At 37.7% G+C, this 18,873-nt stretch overlaps 1 protein-coding gene across 2 annotated transcripts in view; it reads left to right on the top strand.

Moving 5' to 3' along the window:
- The window catches only part of LOC126381910 (division abnormally delayed protein), a 138,508-nt gene that overhangs the window by 103,452 nt on the left and 16,183 nt on the right, over positions 1 to 18,873 (top strand). For both annotated transcript variants that reach the window (XM_050031478.1, XM_050031477.1), the window contains 3 exons: positions 2,126 to 2,472; positions 3,658 to 3,869; positions 8,597 to 8,765. In XM_050031478.1, coding sequence (XP_049887435.1) covers positions 2,126 to 2,472; positions 3,658 to 3,869; positions 8,597 to 8,765 — 728 coding nt within the window. The remainder of the gene's footprint in view (positions 1 to 2,125; positions 2,473 to 3,657; positions 3,870 to 8,596; positions 8,766 to 18,873) is intronic.

The raw sequence follows: 18,873 nt of genomic DNA, 5'->3' as shown, positions 1-18,873 counted from the left end.
TTGCGTATGTGACTCTCCGGGTTGCTGGGTTGCCGCGTAGAAATTGTGACGCTCTCCAAACCCGACCCGCTTGGGTGTGAAGTGGTTGTCCAATAATTTCAGGATGTCCTCGAATGGCACATCTTCTAGCTGCTTAGGCAGCGCTAAATCTGCTGCGAGCTTGTATGTGCCCTCGGTGAGTGCGCTCAACAGGATCGCTCGTCTCTTCTCCCCAGCTGCGTCACTGGTTTTGTTGATGTCATTGGCTATAAACCACTGTGTAACCCGACTTTTATATGTATTCCATGTATGGACATTGTGATCGAAAGTGGTTAAAATCCCGAAATTTCCACTGGTCATTTTATAACGCGGGTAACTTTTCGAAATGAGGGTACTCGTCGCCACTGGTATATATGCGGGTGGAGAGGAGTGAAACAACCGTTGGCTCGATTTGCACTAACGTTTATTATAAAGAAAAAGCGTGGGTCGCAGCCACACGCACACACACAAGCAGACATACACACATACTTAACAGTTTTAATATTTAATTAGATTAGATAGGCCGTACCCGTTTATGTTTTCGGCGTTGTAGACTCGAAATAAAATGCAATTTCTATTATCTTGTAGGCGTTTCACTAGACAGTTATCATATCGACCTCAACGTGCCAAAACGAAAAAAGGCAACCTATGTCTTAAAGTATCTTTTTTTAAATAAATACATATACTTATATAAGTAAAAAAAACTTAACACGAATGAACTGATTTTCTATGTAAAGGATCACATCACAGAGAGCCTTTCAACCTTGTTGTAAATAAATTACATACTTATGTGAGCCGAGGTACGAATGTGCCTACTGTCAAAGTACGTAAGCTAGTGTTGTGACGTTTATGAGCATAGTCATGATATTATATTTATGAAAACATTATGTATGTGCGTAAAAATGTATCTCTCCTTCCGAGAAACTGTGAAAGGCATACTTACAATACAAGGAATAAAAATAAAATTGTTGTTCAAAATTCTAGATTAAGTAAATTAAATTCATCTTTTTTGGGGTTATGTATACGTTTTTACAATAAAATACCAGATAATATTTTAAATTTGTCAGAGAACAAATTTAAAGCTCACGTGAAGCTTACTTTATGTAAAAAAGCCTATTATAAGATTAATGATTACCTAAATGATAAAAATGTCTGGTATTGAATGTGTTCCTCTAGTTATTAAATAACTTGTAATGTCCCTCATTGATTTAAAAGATGTGTTGCTGTTGCAGTTTCTTGTCATTTCTTCTCCTCAGCCATAACACCTTGCGAAATGACGTAAATTCAAAAATGTTACATTGACCTTCAACAAGTTTATCCATGATAATTACGTTGAATAAATGATTCTGATTCTGATTCATGTATCAGTCGATATTAAGTCGACCATTTCTTTTCTATCTAACAGTAACTAGATTACGCGTTCACACAGAAATCCCATACAAACTCACGTTTCTGGTACCGAATACGTGTGTATGAGCTCCAAACCGAGCGTTTCCATTCATCCTCCAGGTTATCGGTCAGCGATAGCGGCAGTGGAATCTAAACAACATCTTGAGGAATGCTACATGTCGAGTTGATCCGCAGGATTCCTCTGAGATAACACGCGGGCGTCGCTGACAAATATCAAAATGTTTACTCACTCTATTTACCTCCCGTCTTAACATACAACTTACTTTATATCACCAAATTTCAGTTTGTAGCCCATCGAGTTAGTTTTGTTTGCGTTGCGTAAGAAGACTATGCTGTCTAAACGAACTAAGAACTTGTTTAAACTTATAAGTTCGCCTTTAATGTTAATAGTCTGTCTGTGTGTGTGTTGTGTGAGTCATGTCAGGGGCCTTTGGCGGCTCAATAGTAACCCTGACACCAGGGTTGATGAGGTTGGTAATCCATCTCACAACCCACACGAGAGAAGAAGAATGTTAATAGTTGTTTCAATTGTATTTAGAATTAAATTACAATAACAACGCAAAACGTTAAAATAAAGTAAACAGAATTTCCTACTAAATCAATTCCAAATTACTTTGAAATGATCTTTAAAGTTAATCCATCCTACTCAAGCCATCAATAATGATTAAGTTTTAATTTAGATTTTTTTTCTGTACAGAGCACCTGACAGCTTTGTCGCACCAGTCGCAGAACAAAACGGCGGTGTTGTTCGCGCAAGTGTACCGGGGGCACGCATCGCGCGCGCACGCGCCGCTGGGTACGTTGTACGAAGATATCCGAGCGCTGCTTCGGACGGACTCGGATCGGGACGTCACGGGAGAGGACCTGGGGTCGCCTGCGCCGCGGGATCTAGACGCCAGTGCGCGGAGGTTCTTCAGGGATATCTTCCCTGTGGCGTATCACAACGTGCTGCGGCTGGAAGCCAAGCAGTTCACGCCCGAGTACGAGGAATGCCTCAAAGATGCCTATGACGCTGTCCAGCCATTCGGCGAAGTACCGCGACAGGTGAGACTTTCGAAACTTTTAATTTGTTTCTGTGACGAAAGTCTGGAATGTACTTAAATGAGATCGCGTCGCGATACAATTCGTGCGATATCAAAACAAGTGACGATTTTAATACAGGGTAGATAATAACTTACATATATTTTGGTGATGGTGGCTCACTCTCCCTAGCTGTGACAAAATGCTATTTATTTTTTAACCATTAGGCTTAATTTTATACCTTTATAGCATTAGACGTAATAAGTACCCAGAGTTTACGTACATACTAGGTTTCTTATTAACGTATTAATCAAAGATCTTATCTCATACAACGTGATTGGAGTCGTCTAACGACTTGTAAAATTATGGCCAAAAATAAACCAAAGACCTCAACTTAATCAAACATTGAATATTCAAAGACAAAACCTTTTGGAATTAATACTAATGATGGCAGGTGGGTCTGAGGAGTCCTCTCACGTCTGCTCCTGCAGGATTAGTACGTCTAATCACGTAAACGTCCCTAATGACCCCGTCGCCGACTGCTTTTAATCTGAATGCTGCCGACTAATCTCAGATGGTAGGTAATTTCTTAACGAACGTCGTAAAGTCGGTCTTTCTATTAATTTGTCTACGATTTTGTCAGCTTCATTTTGAATGAGAAATCTTGTAAAAGATTTAGTTGGTCATGAATAAGTCATGATGACGGGTAAAAGATGGATATAGGTCACAAGGTTGATTTTAGTACCTAAGTCGGTTAAAATTGTACATACGCAACCGAAATGGTACACATAGGTACAGTCGTGAGCAATATTAAAGTACCCACTTGAGAACTCTATCGCACTAACATATTTGACATTTAGTGAGACTTACAGTTCAATTTGTCAAAAAAGTTAATGTGACATGGTACCAAAGTGTATACATATATTATTAATGCTCGTGACCGTACACAGTACATGTGTATGTGAGCTGGTATATACACCATGCTTCGCTATACTTTTAGAAACTTATTTAACTTGTAAATTATTGCAACTCTTTGTTCATCTATACTATTTGTGCCTTAAAATAATGGTCAACTGATCGTTGTCAGAATAGTCTTAGTATGTCTCTTTTTATATATTCCATATTTTTGTCCCGTTGTCATACGCGCCATGGAGCGGAAATCCTTTTTTTTATAAAAATCACTTACTAAAACATTTTTTCTCATGACAGCTGGGCAATTCGCTGTCGCGGTCGCTGGAGGCAGCGCGTGCGCTGTTGCAAGTGTTAGCGGTCGGTGCGGGCGCACTGGCTGCGAGCGAACGAGTGCTCGCCAGCACCGACGACGAATGCACGTCGAAGCTCCTGCAGGCCGGCGGCTGCGCACGGTGTAGAGGCCACTCTGCCAGGCCCTGTAGGAATTACTGTCTCAATGTTGCTAGAGGGTAAGTTAATAAAACTATAGAAGGTAATCTTTCGTATCGATGTCAATATTATTTCTTTTAGAATTTTGCTTAGTTATTGAGGTTTTGAAAGGATTCGCCAGTCTACCAATGGTTCTGCAGATTACCCGAGGCACGCCGGGTATGCACGTACGTAAGCTCTTGCATACCCATTTGCATTTGATATCTAAGAAAGAATATTGTAGGGAATATAATTTGGTATCAGGATAACGGATTACTTTATGGAAGAACTTTGTCACTTACACATATTCTTCAGAGCATTATATACTATTATTATCCTGTGGTGTGTGATAGATTCTTATTAAGTCTCTTTAAATAAAACACAAAACTAAAGCTAATCTAGTTAGCTTCTTGGGTTATTCGGTGAAAAACATTTCTCTACTAACTCTTTAGAAAGTTCAGGGCACCATTATAATGTCCGTCGCAGGAAATCTGTCGACCAACTTGTAGCGTAGGTAACGTACCTACTTACTTTTTACTTTAGTAACTTGAAGAAGCTGTTCTGTGCTAATGAAGTTTCTACTGCAGCCGAACTTTGCTACAAAGGTTCTATGAATACTTATATATACCTAGTTTGTTAGTTACCATCTCATAACTTTACAATCGTTTCAGTAAATGAAAGCACATAACTTGTGGCTGTACCCAATATGTCATATGACCAAGTTAACCATAAGTAATGATCATTAAGGTATAGCAATAGTATTGTATAGTTTTTTTGTTAGTGTATGGTTGGTGTGGGAGTAAGAAAATCTTTCTAATACAAAAATGGTGTAATTATGCGTGCCATACAATAAACTTAGTTAATCTATAAATCCGCCTTTTTTCTATGTTTCCCTCATCGAGCTATTCGAAGGAGTTATAAACTAATGCACTTGCTTACCACCTCTATAGATGACAATTCAGTAGTGTGTTCCAAGATAAGTGCAGTCTGTATTAATACAATCAACCACTTTTCACACAAAGGAAAGCCTTCAGTGGACTTCGGTAAAGGCTAGTACATTATGGAATGCGCTCGTTGACTCACCACCTATCACGTTAGTCTAACAGAAAGCTCGGTGAGGTGTGGGTACTTGATTCGTCTTGCGATGGATATACTGACTGGGATATAGTCGCGAGATTATGGTATGTTCTGTTTATTCGTTGGTATCGACCGGTGTAATAGTTCATTAGTTTTTCATTCAGTACATTTTATACCTACACCCGGCGCGTCAAGCCCGATGACTAGCATAATGTAATAAACTTCATCTTTTACTTAGAGTAACAGCTACTGAGGGACTATCCAGGCTACGTTCCCCAAAAACAATATAGATGGCGTTGTGCAGTTTTACATAAACTCACGCCTATTTCCCACCGGGGTAAGCAGAGACTATAGAATTCCATTTGCTTCGATCCTGACACACTTCTCTTGCTTCCTCCACATTCATCAATCGCTTCATACACGCACGCCGGTTCAGAGTAGATCGTATTGAACCTTTTCTAAGGACATCTCCAATTGGTGGGAAATAGGCGTGAGTTTATGTATGTATGTATGTATGTTGTGCAGTTTTAACGTGGTAATTACGTATTTTATCAATGCTCGGGTGCATACTATTCAAAAGTAGAATGTAATGGCAGAGGCATAATATATAAAAATAATTGTTGCTTGATATTTGGATCAAACATGGTATACCTTAGAATTATGTTGCTACCAATATTTCTTCTCTTTATTTTTATCACAATAATAATGGGTGGAAGGTGTGTTGTGCCTGGGTGTAATAACAAGAGTCATCATTTATACCCAAAACATAAATAAAATATGCATGTCTGTTATCCATGAAATTAGAAAGTTAATAGAAAGCTCTGTACAGCGCCATCTATATTTTTATGGCGAATGTAACCTGGAAATTCCCTCATTTGAATGGACAAAACATAGGCGCTACGCATCAAATAGAAGTATACAGATCAATCAGTTTACAGGAATGAAATGAGGATCTGGCAGTGGCACGAATATTGCTACAAAACAACCATTAGCATGTCAATCTTCGTCTCAGGTAATCTGAAGACCAAGTTGTAACTAACGTACTTTTTACACTGGCAACTTGAAGCTGTGCCATTGAAGTTTCTCGCTGTAGTTAAACTAAACTTTGCTACAAAGGTTCAGGCGATAGCTATAGACAGGGGTGTTGGTTGTCTCATAACTTCACAACTGTTTAAACTTTGTTCTGTAATTAAAATAAACACAATTTATCATTGTTAAATAGAGTTTCGGTCTAAGTTTCTGGTTTTGTTCGGCTTGATTCAGAGTTAAGATCAACGACACGGTTGTTAGTACCTAAGCAATAGACAAATTATATAAAGAAATATTCGACGTTATTATCATAATTAAAACACATAATTAAAAAAAAGTAAGTAGTAGTTTGTAAAGTGTTTTGAACAAAAATAATAATAAAAAATAAAATAACGGGTTCTTACCGCGTTTAAAGTAGGAATATGAGACTCCCGATATTTCGACACTGTTGCAAGTGCCATGATCACGGGATGACCGATAAGATTGGAATTGAGTAGGTAGATCCATAATTTTCTACGGGCAGACATATCGGGAGTCTCATATTCCTACTTTAAACGCGGTAAGAAGCCGTTATTATGTGTTTTAATTATTCGACGTTAGTCAACGGGTGGTGAAAAGCGGAACCCATAACCTTCGACAGGATACTCTAGACGTCAAGGCTTCGTCGCCGGCGACATTGGTAATTTTAAGAAGTAGTTTAGTGACAGTTTAGATACAGCTCATTCTTTATTATACATTCGACATAAGGACATATGCCTTTTCCGTGGTAATAAGTATTAAACGATTTCGTCTGCGGAAGTTATAATGTTAATAGCAATAGGAACCATAAAACTTAAACTTGTACGTTAAAGCGGGATTATAAATCCATTCACAAAACATGTTGATCATTAGTGTTCGATGGTTAAATTTTATACTGCACATTACATTTGGTGAGTTTTTATGACTACTTGTTGTTAATTTACCGCGAACACCCACTGTGGGGTTTGGATAAATTATGGGTTTCCACATTAGTACCGACCAACGCAGCAGGTGATTCCAAATACGAAGACTACCATATTTATTCAAGATATTAATTATAAGGTGGATCGGCGGCAATATAAATAATTAATTACATCATTTTGTGAGACTGTCCTTTGTTTGGATAGGATATTGCAGGCTGAATCACCTGATCGACCGAAAAATTAAGATAATTCCGTGCATTGGAATGTACGTTAACCCATTGTTGGCTACTCGCCCAAACAGCCCGCAGTGGGGGATAAATGGTGGGTATACACCCACCATTCAGCATACGCTCATAAACCCCATCCAGTTGATTGAAGGGAGGTCTGTGCCCAGCGGTGGGACGTATAGGCTATTTACGTTTATGATTATGGTTTATGTGTAACTTACAAAGAAAAGTCGTTACTTATGAATCTTATAAGTAACTATTTATTTATTTAACTACTGAAAGTAAAGTTTGTACAAGTAAGTCGAATGTCTTATCGTCGTATTTTCGTTATTAAATATACAAAACAGGGCTGAACATAGATTAAAATAAATTGAAATTCTGATAAAATGTACAGGCTTTAAAGGGGTTCCTTCCATTAACCTGGGAGGACGTTGAAATAAGGAATAATTGCTGCTCTACTACGGATTACGGTGTCAAATGATTAGAAGTAATAATTTATCAGTTACTAAGTCAAACCACGTGAAGCATTAGTTCCTTATATACTTAGGTAGTAATAAAATCCCCGATTCGGGCTATACTTCACTTTCATTACAATTCTTCAGCAATAATTAATAAAAAGTATTACATGAGACTCAAACGTAGCTGGCGAGGAATGGTTGTTGATGTATACCTCAGCGTGCCGCTATATTATGTGTAAACCAATGCAAAAAAATGCTTTCGTCAGAACCTTTTCACTTAGTACCGCCCTGAATATTTATAGCCAATTATTATAATGAATAGGGCTGCCATAAGTTTAAATAACGCTTTGCTGTCAACGCCTTTTTATCCCCTTTTAACAAGGGATTAACTTCTTCGGGAAACCGACATAAAGTTTGTTTAGAAAAGTGGAAAATCTGCTCTCAATTTCTGTGAAAATAAAAATATACTATCTTGAGAAAGATATTTAGAACCTTTTTCTCTAACGAAACACATAGAAACCAAGCATAATGCTTAGTAAAATTTTGGTATAGGTGGAAGAAGCGAAAACGGTGTCTCAGAATCGTAGAAAGAAGAATTCCGTGGTTATTGGACTACACTGTGAGTTCTGTGTGGGGGGTCTAAAATGGCGACATTGAAGCAGCAACATAGCAATTTGACATTGAATATGCAAAAGTGACTTCGCAATATCGACAAATGTCCAATAGCAATATTGCTTTTTACCTGAATTGCTTCAATGTGGTCTTTTAACGCTCATGTTGACTTGTAGTGTTCGCACTCCGATGGGGAGCACTACAATCTGTCTGTCTATTTATTGGTCTATCCTTCTATTGATAAAAATATTCACAAAATTGGCTCGACGATTGTAGATGGCGATACAGCTCACCACCTATCACGTTGGTCTAACAGAAAACTCGATGACGTGTGTGCACTCAATTCATCTTGCAATGAATGTATCTCTGACTACCTCAATTGGTTGTGATATGGTCGTGAGCTAATGTTATGTTATCTTGACAGGTGTATAGGCTCGTTGGTATCGGAGCTGGACGCACCGTGGGCTGGCTACGTGGAGGGCGTGGAGCGGCTGGCCAGGGCCGACGCGGACGCGGCGCTGCGGGCGTTGGACAGCCGCGTCTCGGAGGCCATTATGCACGCGCTCGAGAACCACGTCATCTTAGAGAAGAAGGTCAGTTGGATTTATTTACACAATAGTCTTATTATGCCTCGTACATGCATAAAGACACGCGGCGTCATTTAAAGATGCGCGGCGAAAACGCTTTCATACAACGCCATATGTTTGAACGCACCACGTGAAGAACTACAGACTGTGGGAATAAAAAAAAATATCTATCCATGTGCTCAGCGTCTCACTGCTGGGCACAGGTCTCCACTAAATAAATCGGATACTAAGATAATTGTGAATAATAATTTATAAAATGAAGCAGGTTAAATAGGTCACAGAAGACCCAATAGTGGTATTAAGCGAAGTATCATTCTATCCGTTTTGCCTCCAAGTAAGATGCATAGGTTCTATACCTCGCTGCTAATTATTGGAATTTACTTACATTGGTGAAGACTGCTTGAATACGTAGTCCCATCTACTAAATTATTTCTAATCCGTTCCTCATAAACTTCCTGAAGAGACTTTAATTCATAATGTGACCGAGTCTACCAACTTCCTTTGAAATTGACAAAATGTATAATTTCATTATGAGTATTTAACCGCAATAAACTTATGAACACAAAAGTAAGCTACGAAATTTATCAAAAGACTTTATTTTCCCGATTTCAAAGCGTAGACGACAAAGGAAATGAAATTTCATTATCACCTGCTTTATTTCCTTGTGTTAGGTACTATGAAGATGAAATTAATGAAAATGTCTTGCTGGCGGACAGCGTGAATATTAAACTCGGCTCAGTCGAGGATAGTTGGTGGTATATAGCGCAAGTTATAGTACTAGCTGGACCGTAGACCTAGGATTACATAGAGGAATCAGTAGGAAACTACGTAGAATATTGCTTTGTATCCACAATATCTTCCTTTGTATTTGGTACAATTGGTAGTCTGTGATGACAATAGAAATTTTAAATATTTCATGCGGCTTGCAGTCTGGGTATGTCGTAGGAATAAAAAAATAAGTAATAATTATAGCCACTGGACCTACAACCAGGTGATTTAAAGTATAAAGTATTTTAATAAGTACGTATAATATAAGTAAGTATAGTAAATATAAGTAGGTTAATAAAGTATTTATTTTTACCTATCTATCTATCTTAAAGGATACCAACACAAAAAATGTTTCAAAGTAATCTCTGGAGTCCACTTCGACATTAACAGAGGTTCGCGCCCAGTTTATACCTCTATTTAAATTATTATGTATCATAATCTAACCATTATAAGATCAAATTTGACTAGATCAAACATGGTTTTCCTAAATTATGGTCGTCCTTAAAGTATATTGAGGGTTCCTCCAATCTGCTCTAGGTCCACGGAGTCTCACAAAGGACCGTGTTAGTGAGCTCTCTCCGGCTAAGCTAGCTCCGACGATATAGTTCTTGGCCAATTTGTAATGCTGGTTGTCGGCGCCATTGTACGTCCAACAAGTTTGCCATATTCTGGCCACGGCTCTTGTACTACTCGCTCCGACCTTTGACGTATTATCGGAAAATTTGCAACTTACGAACATTATTACCTTGTACAGCAGCAGAAAGGGTGCAACGGGGCTAAATTACGATACCTCCAAGACTAATTCCCACCTGCGTACTACAAGTACCTCCAGTCAATTTGTTCGTGTTGAACGAGATAATTTTCCACCCGGTAAAATATAGCTTTGAATCGAGAACAACTCGCTATAATTTCATTTGATTTACCGCTGCAGTAGTAACTAATAGAAGTTCCACATTTTGCACGCCATTTTAGCATGAAATTGCTGCTACAGCCGAGCTATGAAATGTGGCACCGGTAGTCGCGTTTGGTGTAATCAAACTCATAAAATATGATTCAATGGACAGTGAGAGCCAGCCGCACTCGCTATCAACATTCGCGCCCAGCATTTAGTTTGGCAGGTCGCCACACGTGCACACAGACATTTCAATTATTTTCCAATTCCACAGTCCGCTCGAGATTTCAAAAGGCATTTGCATTCAGTTGTTGGACGTAATAAAAGCCGATAGACGCAAGTTTCAATCACTATTACACGACCGTTCGAAGTCGTAAACTTAGGAATCTCTTCCTAGATTACGTTTACATCGTATTATGCGACCATAAACAGCGTTCAAACGAACGTAGGCGAGTAGGGTCAGTGGTGGGCGCGAGTCGAGGGAAGACCCGCCAGTCCGATAGCCCGCCACGCAACCGAGAAAATTGCCACTAAACGTCCGATAGAGCTTACAGGCGCTCTTATCGCAAACCTGCCGATCTGCACAAAAAAAGGCCGGACGGTACAAATTGTCTGCTCTGCGAATTAATCCGGCCTCACTCGCCGGACGTAACTCAATAGAAGTAATTTAGCAATTATACGTTTTATTGTTCAGCGAAAATGTCAGTCATTTTCATATTTTTGTAATTCGGCAGTCTCATTCATTAAAACGATGGATTTGCTGACAAGAAGTTCCATGTTAATTACAATCAGCTGGCTTAAAATCACTTGCTTAAGTACCTAATATTTAATTACTTGTGCCTGTGTGTCACCAGACTCAAAATCATACCACTGTAAATTACCACGTGTACTATAATCTATTCATCTTTATGTATTTACCCATTAAACATAATTTTTTTCTTATATAAGTACTTATTCTTCTTCTCTTCTTCTATTGTGTGGGTTGTAACGTGGATTACCAACACCATCTACCCTCGTGTCAGGGTTATTATTGAGACGCCAAAGGTCTCTAACATGGCCAACGGCTTAACGTGCCTTCCGAAGCACGTATAATCTTACTTTCGGGCAATCAGGTGATCAACCTGTACTGTCCTAACCAAACTAGGGATTACAAAGTAATTTTTGTATTATGTCCCCACCTGGATTCGAAGATATGAGTACTTATAATACGTATTACTTAACCCAGGAAATTTCAAAATACGTAACCATTCATGATTTTATGGTCATGTTAAAATCCCTTCTAATAAGTATTTGTGAAATTCATTTGCTTTATGGATGTACCTCAATAGAGATGTAGTAGTGTAAATTGCTAATTGCCTTTATAACATTCTTAAGTTAATGAAGAACCCTGCACAATCTTATTACTTAACTTATATAGCTTATATATTAACTTATAACTTATACAGCGGTGAATAGAAGGAGTATGCTAATTCGCATAACTGTATCATAAAAGTCGACCAAATAATCACACAATTATTAAGTGTTTTACACGAGATTCTTTTTCCGTCTGTCTGATCTACGAATCATAAACGCTACATTGTCTAGGTATACTAAAAAAAACATGTTTACATATGAAATTCGAGCTTTGAAAGTTTCTAGACTTATCAAAGTTGTCGCCGATGATATACTCGTAGTGAATAAATTTATGAGTTATCTGGAGACCTAACTCTCCCTTCAGAACTCCACCTACAATCTCTCGGCCATCAATCCCCGGTGTATCAACCACTATAAACCAGTCTCTACTTTATGAATATTGAAATCGTGAAAGTACTCGTACTATGCCCGCGTAATAAACTTCAGACAAAGCTTGTGCTAATAGTTTGTGCAAATACAATACGTACTGTTATGTATCCGACAAATAAATTGCTTTGCTTTATCGACCTGAGATACTGCGGTTAAAACCTATAGTAAGCAATAAACTAAAAGTTTTATAACCCACAAAGCCGTAACCATGGGAAAGATGCAATTTCCAATCTCTCAGAGCTTTTCTCATCTCAATTAATATTTAGTAGGATAAACTGTAGATCCTTCGCTCTGACGTAACTCCCCATAACCCTATAAAAAGAAAACCATGAGTGAGACAAAATTGACACAAAATCATAAAATAAAACCTGTCTCAGAACGGTTACATATATATTAGGTTCCAGTTTTAGGAAACTTAAAAAGGTCAGCTTCGACAACTTGATATAACGCTAGTTTGAGATATTAACAAGGATATTTAAGAGCCATTTAGATGATAAGTATAACCTTCTTCATTTTCTAATCGAGACTAGATTTGTAGATATAATAATTTTTATTTTAATTAACCAATGTTTTGGCCTATAACCGTGTTTTACAGGATTTATTATTTATGTACTTAATAGCTTTCCGCTCGCGACTTCGATTATCGCGCACTATATGTTTTTGACAGAGTTACTTATTTTGCCAAATGTTATTCTCAATTGCCTAAGCTCAAAAGGTGAAATGAAGGGGTATTTTTACATGTACACAAAATAAGACCCGAATATCGGTACTTATCCAAAGTAAAAATACGGCAGTCATGTTGTAATTTAAGTTTTTCCGTTATGCAAAATTGGAGCGGCATCCATATTTAAAAGTTTTTTAAATACGCTAACGGTAATATTTAAATGCTAATCCTTAAAAAAAGCTTTAAAAGCCTTCTGAAGTAAAATTAAATACTTATACTAAAAAGTCTTTTGCCTGCAGTACGACTATAGGTATCTATAATTTTGATAGTAAGTAAATAAATATCCTCCCTTCATCGATCGGAGATGGTACGAAATAACATACCTACGTGTAGATTTACTGGGAATTGGCAACGCAGAGCAAACAAGGGAATTATCAGAGTTGCATAAATATCGATAAAATAGTGGGATATATATACGTTAAAGACGTGTGCATATATGGACAGGACAAAGGATACATTTGGCTAATACTGCGAGCCGTTAGACAGCGGACAGACATCCGCTGAGTCACAGAGTCGGCGAGGAAGTAGCATTATGTCACTCCAAGGACACTGCTTCCGTCCGCCATCGCTGCTACCATCTGGAATAGTTATTACTTTAATTGGCAGTTTAAATGCCAGTTTGGTAACCGACATTGAGCTGTATTTGGTAAATCAATGGTAAAACTCGTGACTAATGTGTTTTTTGTCCTCGTTGAATCTCATGTCGTGACTTATTGTAGATTTGCCACGAACAGAATTAACTACTTGGTCATCTGGATAAATGTGTATGCGAGAAGTTGATTTATGTCGTTAGTTACTTTCTCATGTATTAGGAAATCCCATGAAGGAAAATGATGTATACAATAATAAAAAAAAAGTGTATGTCTTTACTCGGGACTCGCAGTCGAGGTGTCCGTCTGAAGAAGACAACAAATGTAGAAGTTGAACACGCCTCGATCCAATAACAACCCCGCACCGATGTTATTACGGGAAAATTGAAAGTCAACATCTCCCGCTCTCAACTTCATTCTCCGTAGAAAATTTTATTTCACGAAAGTGAAACTTTTCTGGGAAATAGCCAGTGCAGCCGGGTAGTCACGAGATTAGCTCTAGCTGGACTTTGTGATTTTTAACGGACATGAAATGAATAGAACGACAAAAATGTCCGGTAGTTTTACGTCTTTTTTGATAGGAATCACGAATCAAATGAAAAAAGGCACCCACTAAATTGGATCCAGTTGTGGAACATACAAGGAGAGTTGACGCATATTAATACCAATTACTTCGATATCCAAAAAACGTATTTATTCCATTCATGTTTTCGTAATCTTTCTTTCGTTGGCGTATTGTTTAACAATTCATATAGCCATCGGTACACGAATTTCGAACAAACTCATGGCTATTTATTCGTGTACGGTCCTTATATTTCGCTCGAAGTGAAAATTTCGTGTAACGTATGCATGAACGTCTGAATATTCTGCACAGGCGCAAATGTGACCAGCAGCGAACCAATATCCTCAGTAAATGCGAGGGGCGGGTTTATTACTTTACTATTTTTGGGACACTATAATATATTTGCGCCTTAACCACCCAGTAAGGAAATGTCTACGAGCTAGTTCGATACCCATAAAATCCCTTGTGGACTTTTAGAACCGGATTCTAAGTACGCGATTCTTGTATTTCATTACCGTTGGGTTCAGTAGGTTCAAAAGTGAAGATATCATAAAGTTAGTGATGTACTTAAGTGTTTTTAGGTTCATATACATTTAGCAAGACTTGTCATGACGGGAAGACAACAGATGGACTAAGGCTGTTACTGAATGGATGGTATGCGATGTCGAGGCAGACCACCAGCCCGGCGGGCAGATGACATTGTGAGGTATGCCGGAAAGCAATGGATGAGACTTGCACAGGACCGGAAAGGATGGCGTGAAGAGGAGGCCTATACCCAGCAGTGGGTCGATACAGGCTGAGTAAATAGATAGATAGATGCATTACGACGTCATATTACTATATTCATGCTAAGGCTGTTTTCGAAAAGCACAGGAAATATATTGGTGTTATATTTGGGCATAAATAAACAAATGCACACCACATATATGGACAAATATCACCAGAAGGCATTACACCCACGCCGTAACCTACATATTTTACAAGAAACGAACATATGGCGCGACATTAGGTAACACACCGCCATCCATCAATATAAAAGTAGTTCGTAATCTAGAGCTATTGACGAAATTAAGTTCTAAAGCGTAACATTACGCAAAATAAAAAAGAAGTTAAGTGTTAGCAAAAAGAGAGTTAAGTACTTAATTAAGTACTTCGTTTAACCGAATTTTTGCAATTTAACAGAAACAACACGATCTTTGTTCTTGGTCATTATTTGGTTACTTGTCTTTTTATATGTACTTATAAGAGATATAAATCCTGTAAGTAACCTATCAGAAAAGAACTTATAATTTTCTTTTATCACGCGAACTTTTCCCATGCAAAGTAAACAAACCTTTCCGCTGTTTTCCGGAACAGAAGGGACCAAACAAAAAGTACAACGCGTGATATATATTTTATGTAGTTTGAAATAGAACTTCCTTTCGTGTTATGACCGGAAAAAACTTATGTGTTCAGTTCCGTTATCGTTTGTTATGTTCAACGGTAAATCAAGCAAATAGAAATGTGAAATCTACACGTTATGTTTATTCAATCAGATTCAGTTGTAGATATTGTCAAAACACTGCTAAAAGGCATCATTAGCGCCACCCACGAACAAACTCACAGAGCACGAATGTATTAATTTTTCTGGCCATCGGAAACCTTTATAGTCTACCCACGTTTGGTTGCAAACATTAATTTAAAGGGATTATTTTTAATTGTGGTATCTTTCTCGTATCTCTGGGTGTATAAATATGCGATTGGTATACAACGCGCATAAATTCAAATAAGAGCGACCTACATGATACATGTTTATTCATTACATTATAGGTATTTATAACATACAAGTCGGTAGGAACGTAAATATGAAATTAATAATAACATTTACACGGTATGTTTACTAGTATTACGCCAAACCGCAGATGTTACAATATTTATGGATAAATGCCTTTATGCTACCCATATATATAATTAAGTATATTAATCAAAACAGTCACAGGCAGGGCAAGTCACAGGGACTGCAACCTGATAGAGGGCAGCCAGTAACTGTCAGTACTATTCAGAGGCGAGGAGTCCTAGTATGGCTTTGTAATAGACTACTCTGGGCGCCATCCCACTTGCGTCAGACATAGTACTGCGGGGCGGAAGGCAAGAGGGAAACCACTGCCCTATTTTACCCTAAAAAAGTTGCATGGAAAATGCTGCACCCACAAGAGCTGGCTCTTAAATTGATGATGATGATATTAATACAGGATGTTAGTGATATCGTAACGAAAACTTTGAGAGATGATTCAGGCCATGATTCTGAGTTGATATTAAGTGGAATATATTTTAGGAGGTATTCACTTTATACATATAGATAGATAGATCGATTTATACCTATCTACCACTAAAATATTATGTGTATAATAAATAACAAAACATATATCACCATAAAGATTGTCTTGCTGTTACGACACAGAGTTCCCACGGTACAACCAATTGTGTTTTATCATCTCATTCATTTATTTTACTACGGTGACAAAATCAAACAAAATTAGCAGTAGCTTCAGAAGTAAGATTTATCAGCTTATTTCTAATTGTTCCGATATAAAAGTCCGTCTAACGAGGCTTCCGGTAGTGGCAGTGACTGCTATAAAACTATCGGGGACCAATAAATGTGCGTGATACGGTCGTATATCAATAAACAGTCGTCGGATTGGCGGCTATTGAGCCTGCATGGAGGCGCCTACGCACGCGACATGCAAGACATAGGCGGCAGAGTGTAATTCATATTTTTAGGTAAGTAAGTATCATATTTTTCTCGAAAACATACGCTGCTTTAAACGGAAATAAATTGGACTATTGTAATTCAGTCAGTCTTGTCTGGTTATTCAGTTTTGACGTGATAGTAGATATGATGCTTTATATCTACTTTAATCCAGATTTGTCCAGCTTTTACTTACTTACTTTTTAAATGCATATTATAGTTACTGTGTATTCACGGGGGCAATTAGCGCCCCGTTTTTTAAGACAACCTCTCGGCTGATATCCTAAGAATCGCTCTTCGTTTATTGTTCATGCCGTTAAGTTTTGCGAGGTGAAAGCACGAGGGAGCGTGGGCGGGCGCCGGCGCGCGCGCCGCCTCGCCGCAGATGATGCGCACAACTTTTCACCGTAACAAAGTTGACCTCTCAACTTGTGGGTCATTCCGTCCGATATCTAAATTTGAATATTTGTGATGATGACATTCGCAATCATTTTCTGTTTCTTCAATATTTTTTATTCGAATTGCTAGTTTTGTGTTAGTCTGGTAATAGCACGCAATGGAAGAAAGATACCTCTTTTGTATTAATTTCCACTTATTCATTTTACATTAAAACTTTCTGAAAAACATTTGTTTTGACAGAATAATTGGCTAGGTACTTACTTTATATGCCCACAAGCCAGAAACTTCTTGCTACTGCGTTATTTACAGACAAAACATCTAAGTGCCATAATACACAAAACATCTAAGTACCTAATAATGTTTAGAACATAAAAAATAACTTCAGACATTTATGAGTTATCCCAATAGTGTCCATTTCATATATCTTTATAACGATTAATAACTTCGTTCTTTGTCAAAACTTACGATCGGAATATTAAGCGAACAATAGCGGAGAGAAGATATTCATTCTAGTTTTATTTTATGTGTCGATTCGATTGACAGTATTCGCATAGAGTGTCTGGTTATAAACTATGGAATGTTTTACGAGGTGTATAAAACAAACGAATAGGTGTGTATTTTATATATATTTTACTGCCGAAATAAAGTTTAAGGTTGTTGTAACTGAGAGCCATAGGCCACAGGCATCGTCTGCGTTTTATTTATATTTTAGACAACCCTGAAGTAAATGACTTTGTACTTAATTATTCTGTATTTAAATAACAATTGCAGGACATTTTAACGGACTTTCGAGTTCTCTTTTTTTTGAATATGCAGATTTTAGCGTTTGTACCGTGATCCATAATACCAAATGAGTCCTAATTTGTTTTTAGTGGACACTTTAGTAAGTAAGAAAAGTATTTGTTCCTCTTTTAATAACGTTTAAATCTTAGTAGGATAATAAAGCAAAACTTTAAAAACTAAAATCTTTATTGTAGATCTAACCTTTCTCTATCCGGTGATCCAGTTTTATTCCGGCCAAATAGTGAATACCGCCGAGACAAGTCTACAATACATCGTATAAAAAAAAACATCAGGCCTAGGATCACGAAATAAAACTTCAGTTTCAAATTACTTTTAAGGCTTTGGCACACTGAAACTAGAACAATAGTAGCTGAAGTTTGAAAGCGATACTCGCGCTTGTTGTAAGTAACACAAGAAACTATATTATTACAAAGTGACTGCGCCGCGTTATCGATTTACTCGATAACATTAACGAAAAGGTGCGCAAAAAGAATTATGTACATGATTTCAAAGACAATTACAGACAACTACACGCGGTTATAACGCAGACTTGTTGAATCTGCTCTAACCTATTTCGCTTCTAACCTGCTTTTGGTGAGCCGGATCCTTTACAAAAGTATCTCTAAAGATTTTCGGACGCTTTTCCGCAAATATAAATTTCTGTTGGGATTTTCCTGTTAATTTAATTTTCCTCGTTGGATTTATTACTTTTTGCACAATGTACGGAAACGCGAACCACTACCGTCACTCAGTAAAGTCATAGACCATTGAAATGGCCGACCTTGACTCTGTGTGTTTTTATTGATCATACAATCATGTATCTGATTGCAAAGTGTTTTTTTCTTAATCTCATCAAGCTGTATTGAAGAACCTTTCTTTTTGCTCT

The sequence above is a fragment of the Pectinophora gossypiella genome, chromosome 3, assembly GCF_024362695.1.
Source record: "Pectinophora gossypiella chromosome 3, ilPecGoss1.1, whole genome shotgun sequence".
In the NCBI taxonomy this organism is placed as follows: domain Eukaryota; kingdom Metazoa; phylum Arthropoda; class Insecta; order Lepidoptera; family Gelechiidae; genus Pectinophora; species Pectinophora gossypiella.
The sequence above is the reverse complement of the archived record's forward strand: the minus strand, read 5'-3'. Positions and strand labels throughout refer to the sequence as shown.